At 43.8% G+C, this 14,278-nt stretch overlaps 1 protein-coding gene across 3 annotated transcripts in view; it reads left to right on the top strand.

Moving 5' to 3' along the window:
* Positions 1-14,278, top strand: part of LOC118369550 (inositol polyphosphate-5-phosphatase A-like) — a 300,208-nt gene that overhangs the window by 214,892 nt on the left and 71,038 nt on the right. For all 3 annotated transcript variants that reach the window (XM_035754029.2, XM_035754028.2, XM_052498410.1), the window contains exon 9: positions 12,529-12,613. In XM_035754029.2, coding sequence (XP_035609922.2) covers positions 12,529-12,613 — 85 coding nt within the window. The remainder of the gene's footprint in view (positions 1-12,528; positions 12,614-14,278) is intronic.

The following is a 14,278-nucleotide window of genomic DNA, read 5'->3' as shown; positions in this document are numbered from 1 at the left end:
GCCTGTAAACAGTAGCTATACAAAGTGATTGAGTAGGCTGCATAGATTTCATGACAAGAAGCTCAAAAGATGAAAACATATATATTTTTTGGTAAATTGAAATTTGTTATCGTAAATTTTAGCAACACTTCCTCCTTTGCGGGATGCACGGGGGATATGGTCACTAGTGTGACCAGGAGGTTAGGCCTCATTTAACACAGTAAATTCATCAGGCTTAAGCCATGTTTCAGTCAGGCCAATCGCATCAAGATTATGATCAGTAATTAGTTCATTGACTATAACTGCCTTTGAAGTTAGGGACTAAGTAGCCCTATTTTGAGATGTGAGGTATCACAATCTATTTCAATAATTGCAGGAATGGAGGAGGTCTTTATCCTAGTGAGATTGCTAATGCGAACACCGCCATGTTTAGTTTTACCCAACCTAGGTCGAGGCACAGACACTGTCTCAATGGGGATAGCTGAGCTGACTACACTGACTGTGCTAGTGGCAGACTCCACTTAGCTGGCAGGCTGGCTAACAGCCTGCTGCCTGGCCTGCACCCTATTTCATTGTGGAGCTAGAGGAGTTAGAGCCCTGTCTTTGTTGGTAGATAAGATGAGCACCCCTCCAGCTAGGATGGAGTCCGTCACTCCTCAGCAGGCCAGGCTTGGTCCTGTTTGTGGGTGAGTCCCAGAAAGAGGGCCCATTATCTACAAATGCTTTTGGGAGGTGCAGAAAACCGTTTTCAACCAGCAATTGAGTTGTGAGACTCTGCTGTAGAGCTCATCACTCCCCCTAACTGGGGGGGGGGCAGAGACAATTACTCGATGCCGACAGATCTTTCTAGCTGATTTACACGCTGAAGCTATGTTGCGCTTGGTGATCTCTGACTGTTTCATCCTAACATTGTTGGTGCCGACGTGGATAACAATATCTCTATACTCTCTACACTCGCCAGTTTAGCTTTAGCCAGCACCATCTTCAGATTAGCCTTCACGTCGGTAGCCCTGCCCCCTGGTAAACAGTGTATGATCGCTGGATGATTCGTTTTAAGTCTAATACTGCGGGTAATGGAGGCGCCAATGTCTAGGGTTTTCAATTTGTCAGAGATAATGGTGGGAAGCTTCGGCGTCTCAGACCCCGTAATGGGAGGAGTAGAGACGAGAAGGCTCGGCCTCAGACTCCGACTCGCTGCTTAATGGGGAAAACGTTTCTGCCGGCTGCGGGGACCGTGCGAGGGGATTTGTACTAACATTACTATCTGTACTTACTGGTGGCACAGATGCTGTTTCATCTTTTCCTACACTGAAATTACCCTTGCCTATCGATTGCGTCTGAAGCTGGGCTGGCAGCACAGCTATCCTCGCCGTAAGGCGATCGTTCTCCTGTATATTATGAGTACAGCGACTGCAATTAGAAGGCATCATGTCAATGTTACTACTTAGCTTCGGTTGTTGAAGGTCCTGACGAACCACGTCCAGATAAAGCGTCCGGAGTGAAAAAAGTTGAATGAAAAAAAGTTGAGTGAGTGAAAAACTAAAAATATAAACGGTAATTAAAAAGTAAAAACCGTAAAGTTGTCAGGTAGCAAAGTAAGTTTAGCAACAAAACGCACAGCAACACGTAAACAAGTCTGCAAGTTGTGACCGGAAATGCTCAATATCAGTATCTGTCACGTGTTCCAAATGGCAATACACTGGGTCACTGCTACTCTAACTTCCGCGAAGAAAAAGGCTTGTTTTCAGTAGCTTAGGCTACATTGTGTATCTCATTACAGTGCCCTCTCATTGAAGAAAATGTGTCACTGCCATCGAATGACCGCAGCAGTAGGGTTTGTGACATTATGCACATTTTTCAGAATTAGTGCTCTTTCAGTCTCTTGAAGCATGTCTGGGGAAGGTCTGGGGTGGCAGGTAGCCTAGTGGTTAGAGCGTTGGACTAGTAACCGGAAGGTTGCAAGATTGAATCCCCGAGCTGACAAGGTAAACATCTGTCATTGAGCCCCTGAACAAGGCATTTAACCCACTAGGCCGTCATTGAAAATAAGAATTTGTTCTTAACTGACTTGCCAAGTTCATTAAAGGTAAAATAAAAAATAACAGGGAGAAAACCCAATCAGAGTTCATTTCAATGGGATCGATATGTATTTGTTTATATGCAGAAAAGCCAACAGACAAGGACAAGTAGGCATATGTTTATTTTGAATCCTTTAATGTTGTGTCAATATGAAAATACGACAGACGCTTTCAAACCTGGCATTTCTTAATTAGTCTATTTTTAATATTTAAAAGTAATAACCTCAATAATCATAATGGAATGCCATGATATCAATGATGTGTAATGGCTTGTTTCAAGTAGGTTTTCATTAAGAAGCATAGCCATGTAAAAAAGTGATGGTTATGTTGGCGACTGTGTACAATGGCCTGGCCAATTACCGTCATCTCAAATTCCAAGACTGTCACTGCCCTTTACTTTAGTTAGAAATCTATGTATTTTTTACAGACTAACTTGTATTTTCATTGTGGCCCATTTGGCCCTCGGACACTGAGACACATGGTTTGCAAACACAACTTTTAAACTAAAGAAATGTTACTGTCTTTAAGTGACCATTCCATTGGCTACTTGCACCACACAAAAAAATACAGGGGGAACTATCCTCGTAGTTGAATAGTGTTCTTTCAGTCTCTTGAAGCTTGTCTATTGGAAGGTCAATGATGACATCGTGTGTGTTAACTCCATCCAGCCACCAGCATCCCCCCACAACAAACAAATTTTCCCAGGCTGCTGTCCCCCCACTCTCCCCCCTCCCCTCCCCATCGCTCCTATTCTGCCTGGTCTGTGGTGGTGCTTTATGATGGAGGACTAGGAAGGAACCCACCACTGAGTGCCTTCTCTTTTTACAGCCTCATAAATATATTGTTTTCAGGGGTCTGGGAAGGAGTCCACCCTCCACCCAGAGATTTATCCCCCCCGATTAGCGAGGTGCTAGCATCCTGAATCATTAATTACACAAGTAGGCTTGCAGTGCTACTGCCATAATCTTAATTTCTTATCTCTCCTCTGTTAGATGGGGCCTCTTAAGTAAATTATTAGGTATAGGAAGTTAATTATATGTCGCTTATGTGCGTTTTAAATGCACTTGGATGCCGGTTCTGCTGTAGATCTGGAAGCATTCCATGAACCTAGGATCTGGACTCCATGAATCCTCCCTAACTCACACACACAGCTCTATATTACAGTTGAAATCAGAAGTTTACATACACCTTAGCCAAATACATTTACAATCAGTTTTTCACAATTCCTGACATTTAATCCTAGTAAAAATTCCCTGTTTTAGGTCAGTTAGGATCACCACTTCATTTCAAGAATGTGAAATGTCAGAATAATAGTAGAGAATGATTAATTTCAGCTGTTATTTCTTTCATCGCATTCCCAGTGGGTCAGAAGTTTACATACACTCAATTAGTATTTCGTAGCATTGCCTTTAAATTGTTTAGCTTGGGTCAAATGTTTCGGATAGCCTTCCACAAGCTTCCCACAATAAGGATAAGGATGAATTTTGGCCCGTTTCTCCTGACAGAGCTGGTGTAACTGAGTCAGGTTTGTATGCCTCCTTGCTCGCACACGATTTCTCAGTTCTGCCCTCACATTTCCTATGGGATTGAGGTCAGGGCTTTGTGATGGCCACTCCAATACCTTGACTTTGTTGTCCTTTAGCCATTTTGCCACAACTTCGGAAGTATTCTTGGGGTCATTGTCCATTTGGAAGACACATTTGCGACCAAGCTTAAACTTCCCGACTGATGTCTTGATGTTGCTTCAATATATACATACAATTTTCCTCCCTCATGTTGCCATCTATTTTGTGAAGTGCACCAGTCCCTCCTGCAGCAAAGCACCCCCACACCATGATACTGCCACCCCCGTGCTTCACGGTTGGGATGGTGTTCTTCGGCCTGCAAGCCTCCGCCTTTTTCCTCCAAACATAACGATGGTCATTATGGCCAAACAGTTCTATTTTTGTTTCATCAGACCAGAGGACATTTCTCCAAAAAGTATGATCTTTGTTCCCATGTGCAGTTGCAAACCGTAGTCGGGCTTTTTTATGGCAGTTTTGGAGCAGTGGCTTTTTCCTTGCTGAGAGGCCTTTCGGGTTATGTTGATATAGGACTCGTTTTACTGTGGATATAGATACTTTTGTGCCTGTTTCCTCCAGCATCTTCACAAGGTTCATTGCTGTTGTTCTGGGATTGATTTGCACTCCTTCTCACCAAAGTACGTTCATCTCTAGGAGACAGAACGCGTCTCCTTCCTGAGCGGTATGACTGCTGCGTACTATTGTTTGTACAGATGAACGTGATACCTTCATGTATTTGGAAATTGCTTCCAAGAATGGACCAGACTTCTGGTCTACAATTTCTTTCTGAGGTCTTGGCTGATTTCTCTTGAGGTCTTGGCTGACAACAACTACCTTATACACGCAAGTGTAAAGGAATAAATAAGAATATGTACATATAACTTATGTACGAGCGATGGCCGTGCGGCATAGGCAAGATGCAGTAGATGGTACAGAGTACAGTATATACATATGAGATGAGTAATGTAGGGTATGTAACATTATATAAAGTGGTATTGTTTAAAGGGACTCGTGATACATTTATTACATCCAATATTTAATTATTAAAGTGGCTAGAGATTTGAGTCAGTATGTTGGCAGCAGCCACTCAATGTTAGTGATGGCTGTTTAACAGTCTGATGGCCTTAAGATAGAGAGTCTGAAAAACAGCTTCTGTCACAGTTTTGATGCACCCTGTACTGACCTCGCCTTCTGGATGGTAGCTTGGTGAACAGGCAGTGGCTCGTTTGGTTGTTGTCCGTGATGCTCTCTTTGGCCCCCGGTGATGCGTTGTGCAGACCTCACCACCCTTTGGAGAGCCCTGCGGTTGTGAGTGGTGCAGTTGCCCTATGGGTCTCACGGTCGCTGCCGGTTGCGACAGAGCCTGGACTCGAACCCAGACTCTCTAGTGGCACCACTAGCACTGCGGTGTAGCGCCTTAGACCACTGCGCCACTCAGGAGGCCGGTGATGTTGTTTCCTACCTTCACCACCTGGGGCGGCCCGTCAGAATGTCCAGGACACAATTGCACAGGGCGGGGTTCAGACCCAGGGCCTCGAGCTTGGAGGGTACTATGGTGTTGAATGCTCAGCTATAGTCAATAAACAGCATTCTTACATAGGTATTCCTCTTGTCCAGATCGGATAGGGCTGTGTGATGGCGATTGCATCGTCTGTGGACCTATTTGGGCGGTAAGCATATTGACATTTTTATTTTTATTTAACCAGGTAAGCTAGTTGAGAACAAGTTCTCATTTACAACTGCGACCTGGCCAAGATAAAGCAAAACAGTGCGACAAACAACAAGACCGAGTTAGACATGGACTAAACAAACATAGTCAATAACACATTAGAAAAAGTCTATATACAGTATGTGCAAATGACGTGAGGAGGTAAGGCAATAAATAGGCAATAGTAGCAAAGTAATTACAGTTTAGCAAATTAACACTGGAGTGATAAATGTACAGATGATGTGCAAGTAGAAATACTGGCGAGCAAAAAAGTAAATAAAACAATATGGGGATGAGGTCGGTAGTTGGATGAGCTGTTTACAGATGGGCTGTGTACAGCTGCAGCGATCGGTAAGCTGCTCAGATAGCTGATGCTTAAAGATAGTGAGGGAGATATGTCTCCAACTTCAGCAATTTTTGCAATTCATTCCAGTCATTCGCAGCAGAGAACTGGAAGGAAAGGCAGCCAAAGGAGGTGTTGGCTTTGGGGATGACCAGTGAGATATACCTGCTGGAGCGCTGCTATGGGTGGGTGTTGTTATGGTGACCAGTGAGCTGAGATAAGGTGTAGCTTTACCAAGCAAAGACTTATAGATGACTTGGAGCCAGTGGGTCTGGTGACGAATATGTAGTGAGGGCCATCCGACGAGAGCATACAGGTCGCAGTGGTGGGTGGTATATGGGGCTTTGGTGACAAACAGGATGGCACTGTGATAGACTGCATCCAGTTTGCTGAATAGATTTGGAGGCTATTTTGTAGTTTTACAAGGGTATGTTTGGCAGCGTGAGTGAAGGAGGCGTTGTTGTGAATTAGGAAGCCGACTCTAGATTTAATTTTGGATTGGAGATGCTTAATGTGAGTCTGGATGGAGAGTTTACAGTCTAGCCTGATATTCTAAGTCAGAACCGCCCAGAGTAGTGATGCTCGTCGGCCGGGTGCGGGCAGCGATCGGTTGAAAAGCATGCATTTAGTTTTACTAGCGTTTAAGAGCAGTTTGAGGCCACGGAAGGAGTGTTGAAGCTCGTTTGTAGATTTTTTAACACAGTGTCCAAAAAAGGGCCAGATGTATACAGAATGGTGTCGTCTGCGTAGAGGTTGATCAGGGAATCACCAGCAGCAAGAGCGACATTGTTGATATATACAGAGAAAAGAGTCGGCCCGAGAATTGAACCCTGTGGTAATCCCATAGAGATTGCCAGAGGTCCGGACAACAGGCCCTCCGATTTGACACACTGAACTCTATCTGAGAAGTATTTAGTGAACCAGGAGAGGCAGTCATTTGTTGAGTCTGCCGATAAGAATACGGTGATTGACAGAGTCGAAAGCCTTGGCCAGGTTGATGAAGTGGGTCTAGGGTGACAGGTAAGATGGCGGTGATAGTATCGTTAACTAGTCTCTCAAAGTACTTCATGATCACCGAAGTTAGTGCTACGAGGCGATAGTCATATAGTTCAGTTACTTTTGCATTCTTGGGTACAGGAACCATGTGTAACGGGGACCGCGTACTGTTAACAGCTTAGCTTCCTCCACTGTCCGACTGCCCCTTACTGTGCTCAAACCAGTGATCCTGCTTCGCATGCACATGACCACCCTCCTTGACAACGTTCCAACATGTTGAACCACCCAAAAGGTACCGATTGGATGGCTCCATCCCTGACATTTCAAGCTTACGGCATATTCTTAACTCTGTTACATATGTTCATGACATCACCACATACTAAGTAGTATGCAAGTGTGGATATTGGGACCGAGTTCATGACTGCACAAATCCCATGCAAAGTATAGCAGATGCCCATAGAGAGCACATGCCCCCTCAGTTTTCTCCTGTTTTTTAATTTGTCAGATGTTAAATGAATGACTAAATGTTCTATCATATTTTGTGGATGGGCCACACTGACTGGACCAGGCAAAGAGTATTCTTTCCCCCAATTCTCCCTAGTAAGTGGTGCACCACAGAGCAGAGAGACAGTGTTTAATTTGAGTTTAGCTGCCAGTGATGGGAAGGACTTGCAAGAGGTATGCTTGTAAATTAACATTTGATCAAGCTACGGAGCCTTTCCTTCTTGATGATTAAATAAAATCTAAATGTTATTATTCTCTGTAATTCTAGCCACCTAGGAATTATATTAAGTTGGCTTTAGCTAGCCAGCTAGATATGTGACTGGGTGATCGGGAACCAAACTAGCACCAAGCCACTTCAGGCTATCAATCAAGTTAGCTGGCATGCCTGCTGGCAAGGTTGCAGGAATTTAGAAATACAAGCAATTACTAAATGTACTGAATAAAACTCACATTCCTTTCAATCTTTTACCCAGATTTTAGCAGAGAAGCACATTTTAGTTTATTTTAAAAAATGAACCACCAGTCAGGAGGATACAGACAGCTCAATAGTTAAGCTTAGACACGAGAAATGGAATACCTAGTCAGTTGCACTCAACTGAAATGTGTCAACATTTAACCCAACCTCTCTGAATCAGAGGTGCCGTAGGCTGCCTTAATCAACGACCACGTCATCAGGGGAGCAGCTGTTGAGGGTTAACTGCCATGCTCAAGGGCAGAACGGATGATTTTTCCACCTTGCCGGCTCAGGAATTCGAACCAGCGACCTTTCAGTTACTGGCCCAATGCTTTTAAACGCTAAGCTACCTTATGATAATGTATTGTGTGTTATGTCATTTGGATGTAAGGTGTTTGATGGGGTGAAGTCAGGGTTCTGTGCAGACCAGTCAAGTTCTTCCACACCGATCAACATACCCTTTCTGTATGGACCTCGTCAGGCTGAAATGGAAAAGGGCCTTCCCCAAACTGTTGGAAGCTCAGAATGGCATTGTATGCTGTAGCGTTAAGGAGCCAAGCCCAGACCATTATTCCTCCTGCACTATGCACTGGGGCAGGGAGTGCTCTCCTGGTGTCCGTGGCAACCTTTACACCACTCCAGCTGACGCTCTGCCATGGAAACCCATTTCAAGAAGCTCCAGACGAACAGTCGTTGTGCTGACGAGGACTCATGTTCTGTGAGCCGCTGTTGCTTCTAGAAGTTTCCACGTCACAACTGCACCTACAGCTCACCGGGGCAGCTCTAACATAACAGATTTTTTGGAAAGGTGGTGTACTGTGTCAGTCACTGAGCTCTTCAGTAAGGATGTGTTCTCAATTTTATACACTTGTCAGCAACAGGTGTAGCTGAAGTAGCAGATTCAACTGATTTAAAAGGGTGTACAAATATCTGTAAGGTCCTGCAGTACAGATTTAACCACAAAGGACAATGCCTTGCAACAAAGGGCAGCTATTGGTAGAAAAAAACATACATTGAATATCCCTTTGAGCACAGGGAAGATGTAAATTACACTTTTGAGTCACAATACAGGCATCCTTCCTGAATTTCACCATGAGGCCAATGGTGACTTTAAAACTGAATGGCACAACACTAACCTATTTGACATTGCATGTTTTGGAATATTTTCAGTCAAGGCACTACAATAAACTGCGGCAAAGAAACTTATTTTCAATGACGGCCTGGGAACAGTGGGTTAACTGCCTGTTCAGGGGCAGAACGACAATTGTACCTTGTCAGCTCTGGGGTTTGAACTTGCAACCTTCCGGTTACTAGTCCAATGCTCTAACCACTAGGCTACCCAACTATGGAGTTTAGTATGCTAAGCACAGGCAAAAAATATCATAGAGGAAAACCTTGTCTGCTTTTCAACAGGCACTCATGTGGAGTTACTTACCAAGACATTGAATGTTCCTGAGTGGCCTAGTTAGATTTGGCTTAAGTCTGTCAAGACATGAAAATGGCTGTCCAGCTATTAACAATCAACTTGAATGTGCAAAGCTCTTAGACACAAATGTGGTACTGACTCCGGTAGATTGGATATTCATTTTTCAATACACATGTTGTCTTGGTCATTATGGGGTATTGTGTGTAGATGGGTAAGACATTTTTAATACAGGTTGTAACAAAATGTGGAATACTTTCTGAAGACACGGGATTGCTGATGCTTTGTATTGTCACAAACCGGCTCGAAGTTCCGTAACAAAAGGGAGACAAGAATAACAAAATACAATTAAATTAAATAAATACCATTGTTAAGTGTGTGTAATCAGTAGTGTTTGGCATGCATAAATGTGATAATGCAGGGTGTTGAAAGGTGCCAAAGCATACAACCAAAAGGCCACAAAAACACCAATAAAGGTGTCTGCATGGAGAGAGTGTCCATGAATGGGGAAGTGGTGTATTTATCCCAGGCCCAGGTGTTTCCCATGTAGCTGACGACCCCCCCCCCCCATAAAACCGGTGACCAACAAGGACCCCGAAACATCCCAGCCTCTGCGTCCCAAATTGATGGTGTACATGTTCACACTTCCATTTGCCCCAGCCAACCGCAACCTCCCCAGACCTCAGCAACCTTTGTGCACAGGAAGCAATGTTTAAGAGGAAAGAAGAAAAGAGACCAGAAGCGACAGAACAGGACAATACCAAACAATGATCAGTCACATAAACATTCAGGGACAGGGCGTGTCAGCAACAAGCTCCAACGAAAATAACATCCCAGGGTCCTTATTACATTTTGGCAACATCAACGTAGCAGAATTGACTACGTTTATCACTAATTTCAATCTTGTAGTGTTCAGCGATCTTTAACAGCTGTTCTTTAGTACTTAATTCTAACAGTTCCTCTGATGGAAAGCGAATTAACTAGTCTACATTAGACGACATAATCAGAAGTAAATACAATTCTCTTCCCGCTCTGCTGACCACACCAGACCACAAGAGAAGTGACAATCACACTAGGCACCACAGAGAGATGAGATAAAACACAACCCTAGTCTTCGTGCAGATTTGCAGTGGGTAATTACGCACCGTAGCCCGCTGGCAAGGAAATAAACCACTCAGCACGCTGGCAGATTACCCCAAGCCACAAATGTGCCCCTGAGACAACAGCTCAGGCCACAGACACCACACAAATAAACAAAATAACCATAACTAAGCCTAACAGCGGAAAAAGGCTATAGCTCCGGGTAGTAAGTGTCACTACCCTACCCAAATCTCCCACTGAGGTACACAGACAATTGTACTCACCCAGACCAATGTCCCAACAGCAAGTAGAGCAAGAGTCTCCAGCCTGGGCAGGGGCCTGGAAACTACCCAATATACTCTTCAATGCAGCACACAACCAACTATCCACCACAGTGGCACGTTTACCTAACAAACAAAAGGCAACCAATACTGGGCACCAAACATTACAACACAAACAAGCTCTAACAAAAGATGCAAAGCACCTACAGAGTTTAACATTAACACCACGTTTTCTCCCAAACACAATACCTTCAAGATCCCGGATGAGCCCCAACTTGTCACGAACCGGCTCGAAGTCCGTAACAAAAAAGGGAGACAAGGTGGAGATTAGGAATAACAAAAATATATTTATTAAGTAAACTAAATACAATTTACAATGGTGTGTGTAATCAGTAGTGTAAGTGAGTGTTTTGCATGCATAAATGTGATTATGCGGGGTGTTGAAAGGTGCCAAAGCATTCAAACAAAAGGCCACCAAGAACCACAACACAATCTATAAAGGTGTCTGCATGGAGAGAGTCTCCTCCATGAATAGGGAAGTGGTGTATTTATCCTGGGACGCACACGGGCCCAGGTGTGTCCCATGTCGCTGACGACCCTCCCGGCTCCGCCCACCGGCATCCTAAGAAGGAAAACTAGAGCCAAGAGAAGAAATACGGCAGACAGAGTGGGAGGGTCGTCACAGTATAATTCAATTAAATGTTTCAAGAACAAAATGACATGTAACTATTTAAGTAATTGTAGTGAGGACAGTAACATTAGTAATCTCAAAAGTGTAATATCATTTAAAAGTATGCATTAAAAAGTGTTTGTAATAGCATAAATGTGGCAAAACTAATGTAGACATTAATACATGCATATACATTACTTCCAAAATATTTTTGCAGGCATGGTGGCTTCAGCACATCCCCCTTTCTGTCACCTAAATAATGGGTGTATGACGCCTCTGCAGGCACACTCAGTCAGATCTCGTCATATGCCATTTGGAATAGCATGTTCAAATCAACTCAATCACAAACTAGAACATATACTGACCCAAAACATAAATGCAACATACAAAAATGTCAAAGAGTTTACTGAGTTACAGTTAATATATGGAAATCAGTCCATTTGAAATAAAATCATTAGGCCCTAATCTATGGATTTCACGTGACTGGGTGGGCCTGGGAGGGCATAGGCCCACCCACAATCAGAATGAGTTTTTCCTCACAAAAGAGCTTTATTTCAGAGAGAAATGCTCCTATGCACCCCCCCTCTGACGATCCTGCAGGTGAAGAAGCCGGATGTGGAGGTCCTGGGCTGGCATGGTTACACGTGGTCTGCGGTTGTGGGGCGTGTCGGACGTACAATTGCACGCTCCGTGTTGGACGTACAACTGCACATTTTAGAGTGGCCTTTTATTGTCCCAAGCGCAAGGTGCACCTGTGTAATGATCATGCTGTTTAATCAGCTTCTTGATATGCCACACCTGTCAGGTGGATGGATTATCTTGACAAAGGATAACATTCTCACTAACAGGGATGTAAACACTTTTGTGCACAACATTTGAGAGATATGTTTTTTGTGCATATGGAACATTTCTGGGATCTTTTATTTCAGCTCATTACGCACTTTACATGTTGTGTTTATATTTTTGTTAATTGGAATTTGAGACTTGCACAGTTTGATTGTGATACCTCCGCACCCCCTGTATATAGCCTCGGTATTGGTATTTTGTGTTAGTTTTAATAGACATTATTACTTTAGTTCATTTCGTAAATATTTTCTTAACTCTATTTCTTGAACTGCATTGTTGGTTAAGGGCTTGCCAGTAACATTTCACGGTAAGGTCTACACCTGCACATGTGACAAATGTGATTTGATTTGAATAAAAACATTTGAAAGGCCCCAATCTGCACAAACCTATTCACGTTAACTGATTTTTAGTTGAATATTGCACATTGTTATCCACAGGGGTGCAAACATCTTGCAAGTGTTGCTACCACCAGGTGGTGGTGTACACCTCATAAAATGCCCTGAGGCAACCAAACACTAAGGCCCAGCAGAGAGTCCCATCAACAGTATACAACTCCACTTGGATCAATTCACTTTTAATGACAAATAATTTTCATGTTTTTCAGGATCACTGACCAGCGGTTTGAGAAGGTGCCATATTTTGTCTTTGGGGACTTCAACTTCAGGTTGGATACAAGGCAGGTTATCGAGGTAAGCACATTGATGCATGTGTTGCGAACATATCAGTTAGTGTCTACACTATATGTGGTTCGGCACATGCACCTTGACATGGATAGGTGTTGCTGATATCTCTCTCTCTGTGTGTGTGTGTGCACAATTTTCTAGGGTTTTGTGGGGGACAACAGCCATCACAGTTATCGCTCATTTTCACCCCTCCACTGTCGTTGGCCCAGCTGTCTTTGCTAACCAACCCTCCAAGTCCATTATGTTATGGTGCCGTCCCCCTTCACTTCCTCTCTCCCTCCCTTCATCTCTCCCTCCCTTCCTCTCTCCCTCCCTTCATCCCCCCCCCTTCATCTCTCCCTCCCTTCCTCTCTCCCTCCCTCCCTCCCTTCATCTCTCCCTCCCCCACTTCCTCTCTCCCTCCCTTCCTCTCTCCCTCCCTTTCTTTTGGTGCAAATGCCGCCACATTAGAGTCAGTGTAGTAGTCAGAGTAGTCATTCAGCAATCCTCATCAGGAGATTTGAGGGGGGTGCTGTAGGATAACAAGCCATAAAGTTCCACACAGACAGCAGAGCTCCGTGATAAGAGAGAGCCCAGCCACTTGTGGGGGCCAACCCTGCTCCCACCACACAATGGCACCTCAAATCAGTGGCTCTTTTCAAATTGTGGGGATTGTTAATTTGGGAGAAGTCCCGTTGTCTCAAAAAGGGAAGGGGAAGAGGAGTGGGGCGGAGGGGGTGGGCGGTTGTTGAATGGAGGACTTTTGCTCAAACAATTCAGGAAATACTTCATCCTGTGAGGTAAAGTGAGAAGGGCCTTTTGAGCGGAGAGTGTAGTTTAACCATCGAATCACTAGGGGAGGAATTGAATAGAATACTTAATTGAACGCAGAGGTCATGTGCTATTCCTCGTAGGCAAACATTAAATGAGCATGTTGTTTCACGCTGCTGTGTTCAGCTGCTTTGGTTGTTGTGTGCGACCATATGATGTTTTCTACTGTATCTTATCACATTGATAGATTGCGTAGTCTAGTCTTTCGGCGGTACATTGAATTCCTCAGCCGTGTTTAGGGCACATTAGAGCTGCTGATCATGTGAGAATATTATGCTTTGGAGATAATAGTGATCGCATCACGAAACCAGGACAAAAAAAAATGACATGATTTGGGAGATGTTCATTCATAGAATGGTCCTTTGGAAAAAGGATGGTTGACATTTGACACTTGTATCTAAAAGCATAATTGATCATCAGAGTTGGCATATTTATAACATTTTGGCTAACCAAGGCCTCCTTTAAGCAAGAATTGGTGTCAAATTAAGTTTTTCCTCCTGCTCTGTAATGGGAGTAGTATTTTGATTTCAATAATAAAAAATCTAAGTGTTAATTTTGGCACTCTTTTCTTTCAGATTTAGTCTAGTCTTAGTAATTCTGACTACAATATCATAGCCTCAATCAAAACATTTGACATTTGAATAATGAGAGAGTAGTAGCACAATAACCAGATGCTGCTGCAAAGTATTGGCAAATTGGTATGGGCTGCACCTCCATCACTCGGTCACGTCATTGCCATTGTTACCAACGTTCCACAGATGCCGCAGCCACATTGATGTCCAAAAGCAGAACGGGAGCTAATGACTGTTTCGCCCAGAATCGAGTCCCAAGTCCTCTGTGCTCGAGTCCCAAGTCCAAGTC

Source organism: Oncorhynchus keta, chromosome 36 (assembly GCF_023373465.1).
Source record: "Oncorhynchus keta strain PuntledgeMale-10-30-2019 chromosome 36, Oket_V2, whole genome shotgun sequence".
Taxonomy (NCBI): domain Eukaryota; kingdom Metazoa; phylum Chordata; class Actinopteri; order Salmoniformes; family Salmonidae; genus Oncorhynchus; species Oncorhynchus keta.
This window is presented reverse-complemented; position numbering and strand designations above follow the sequence as displayed.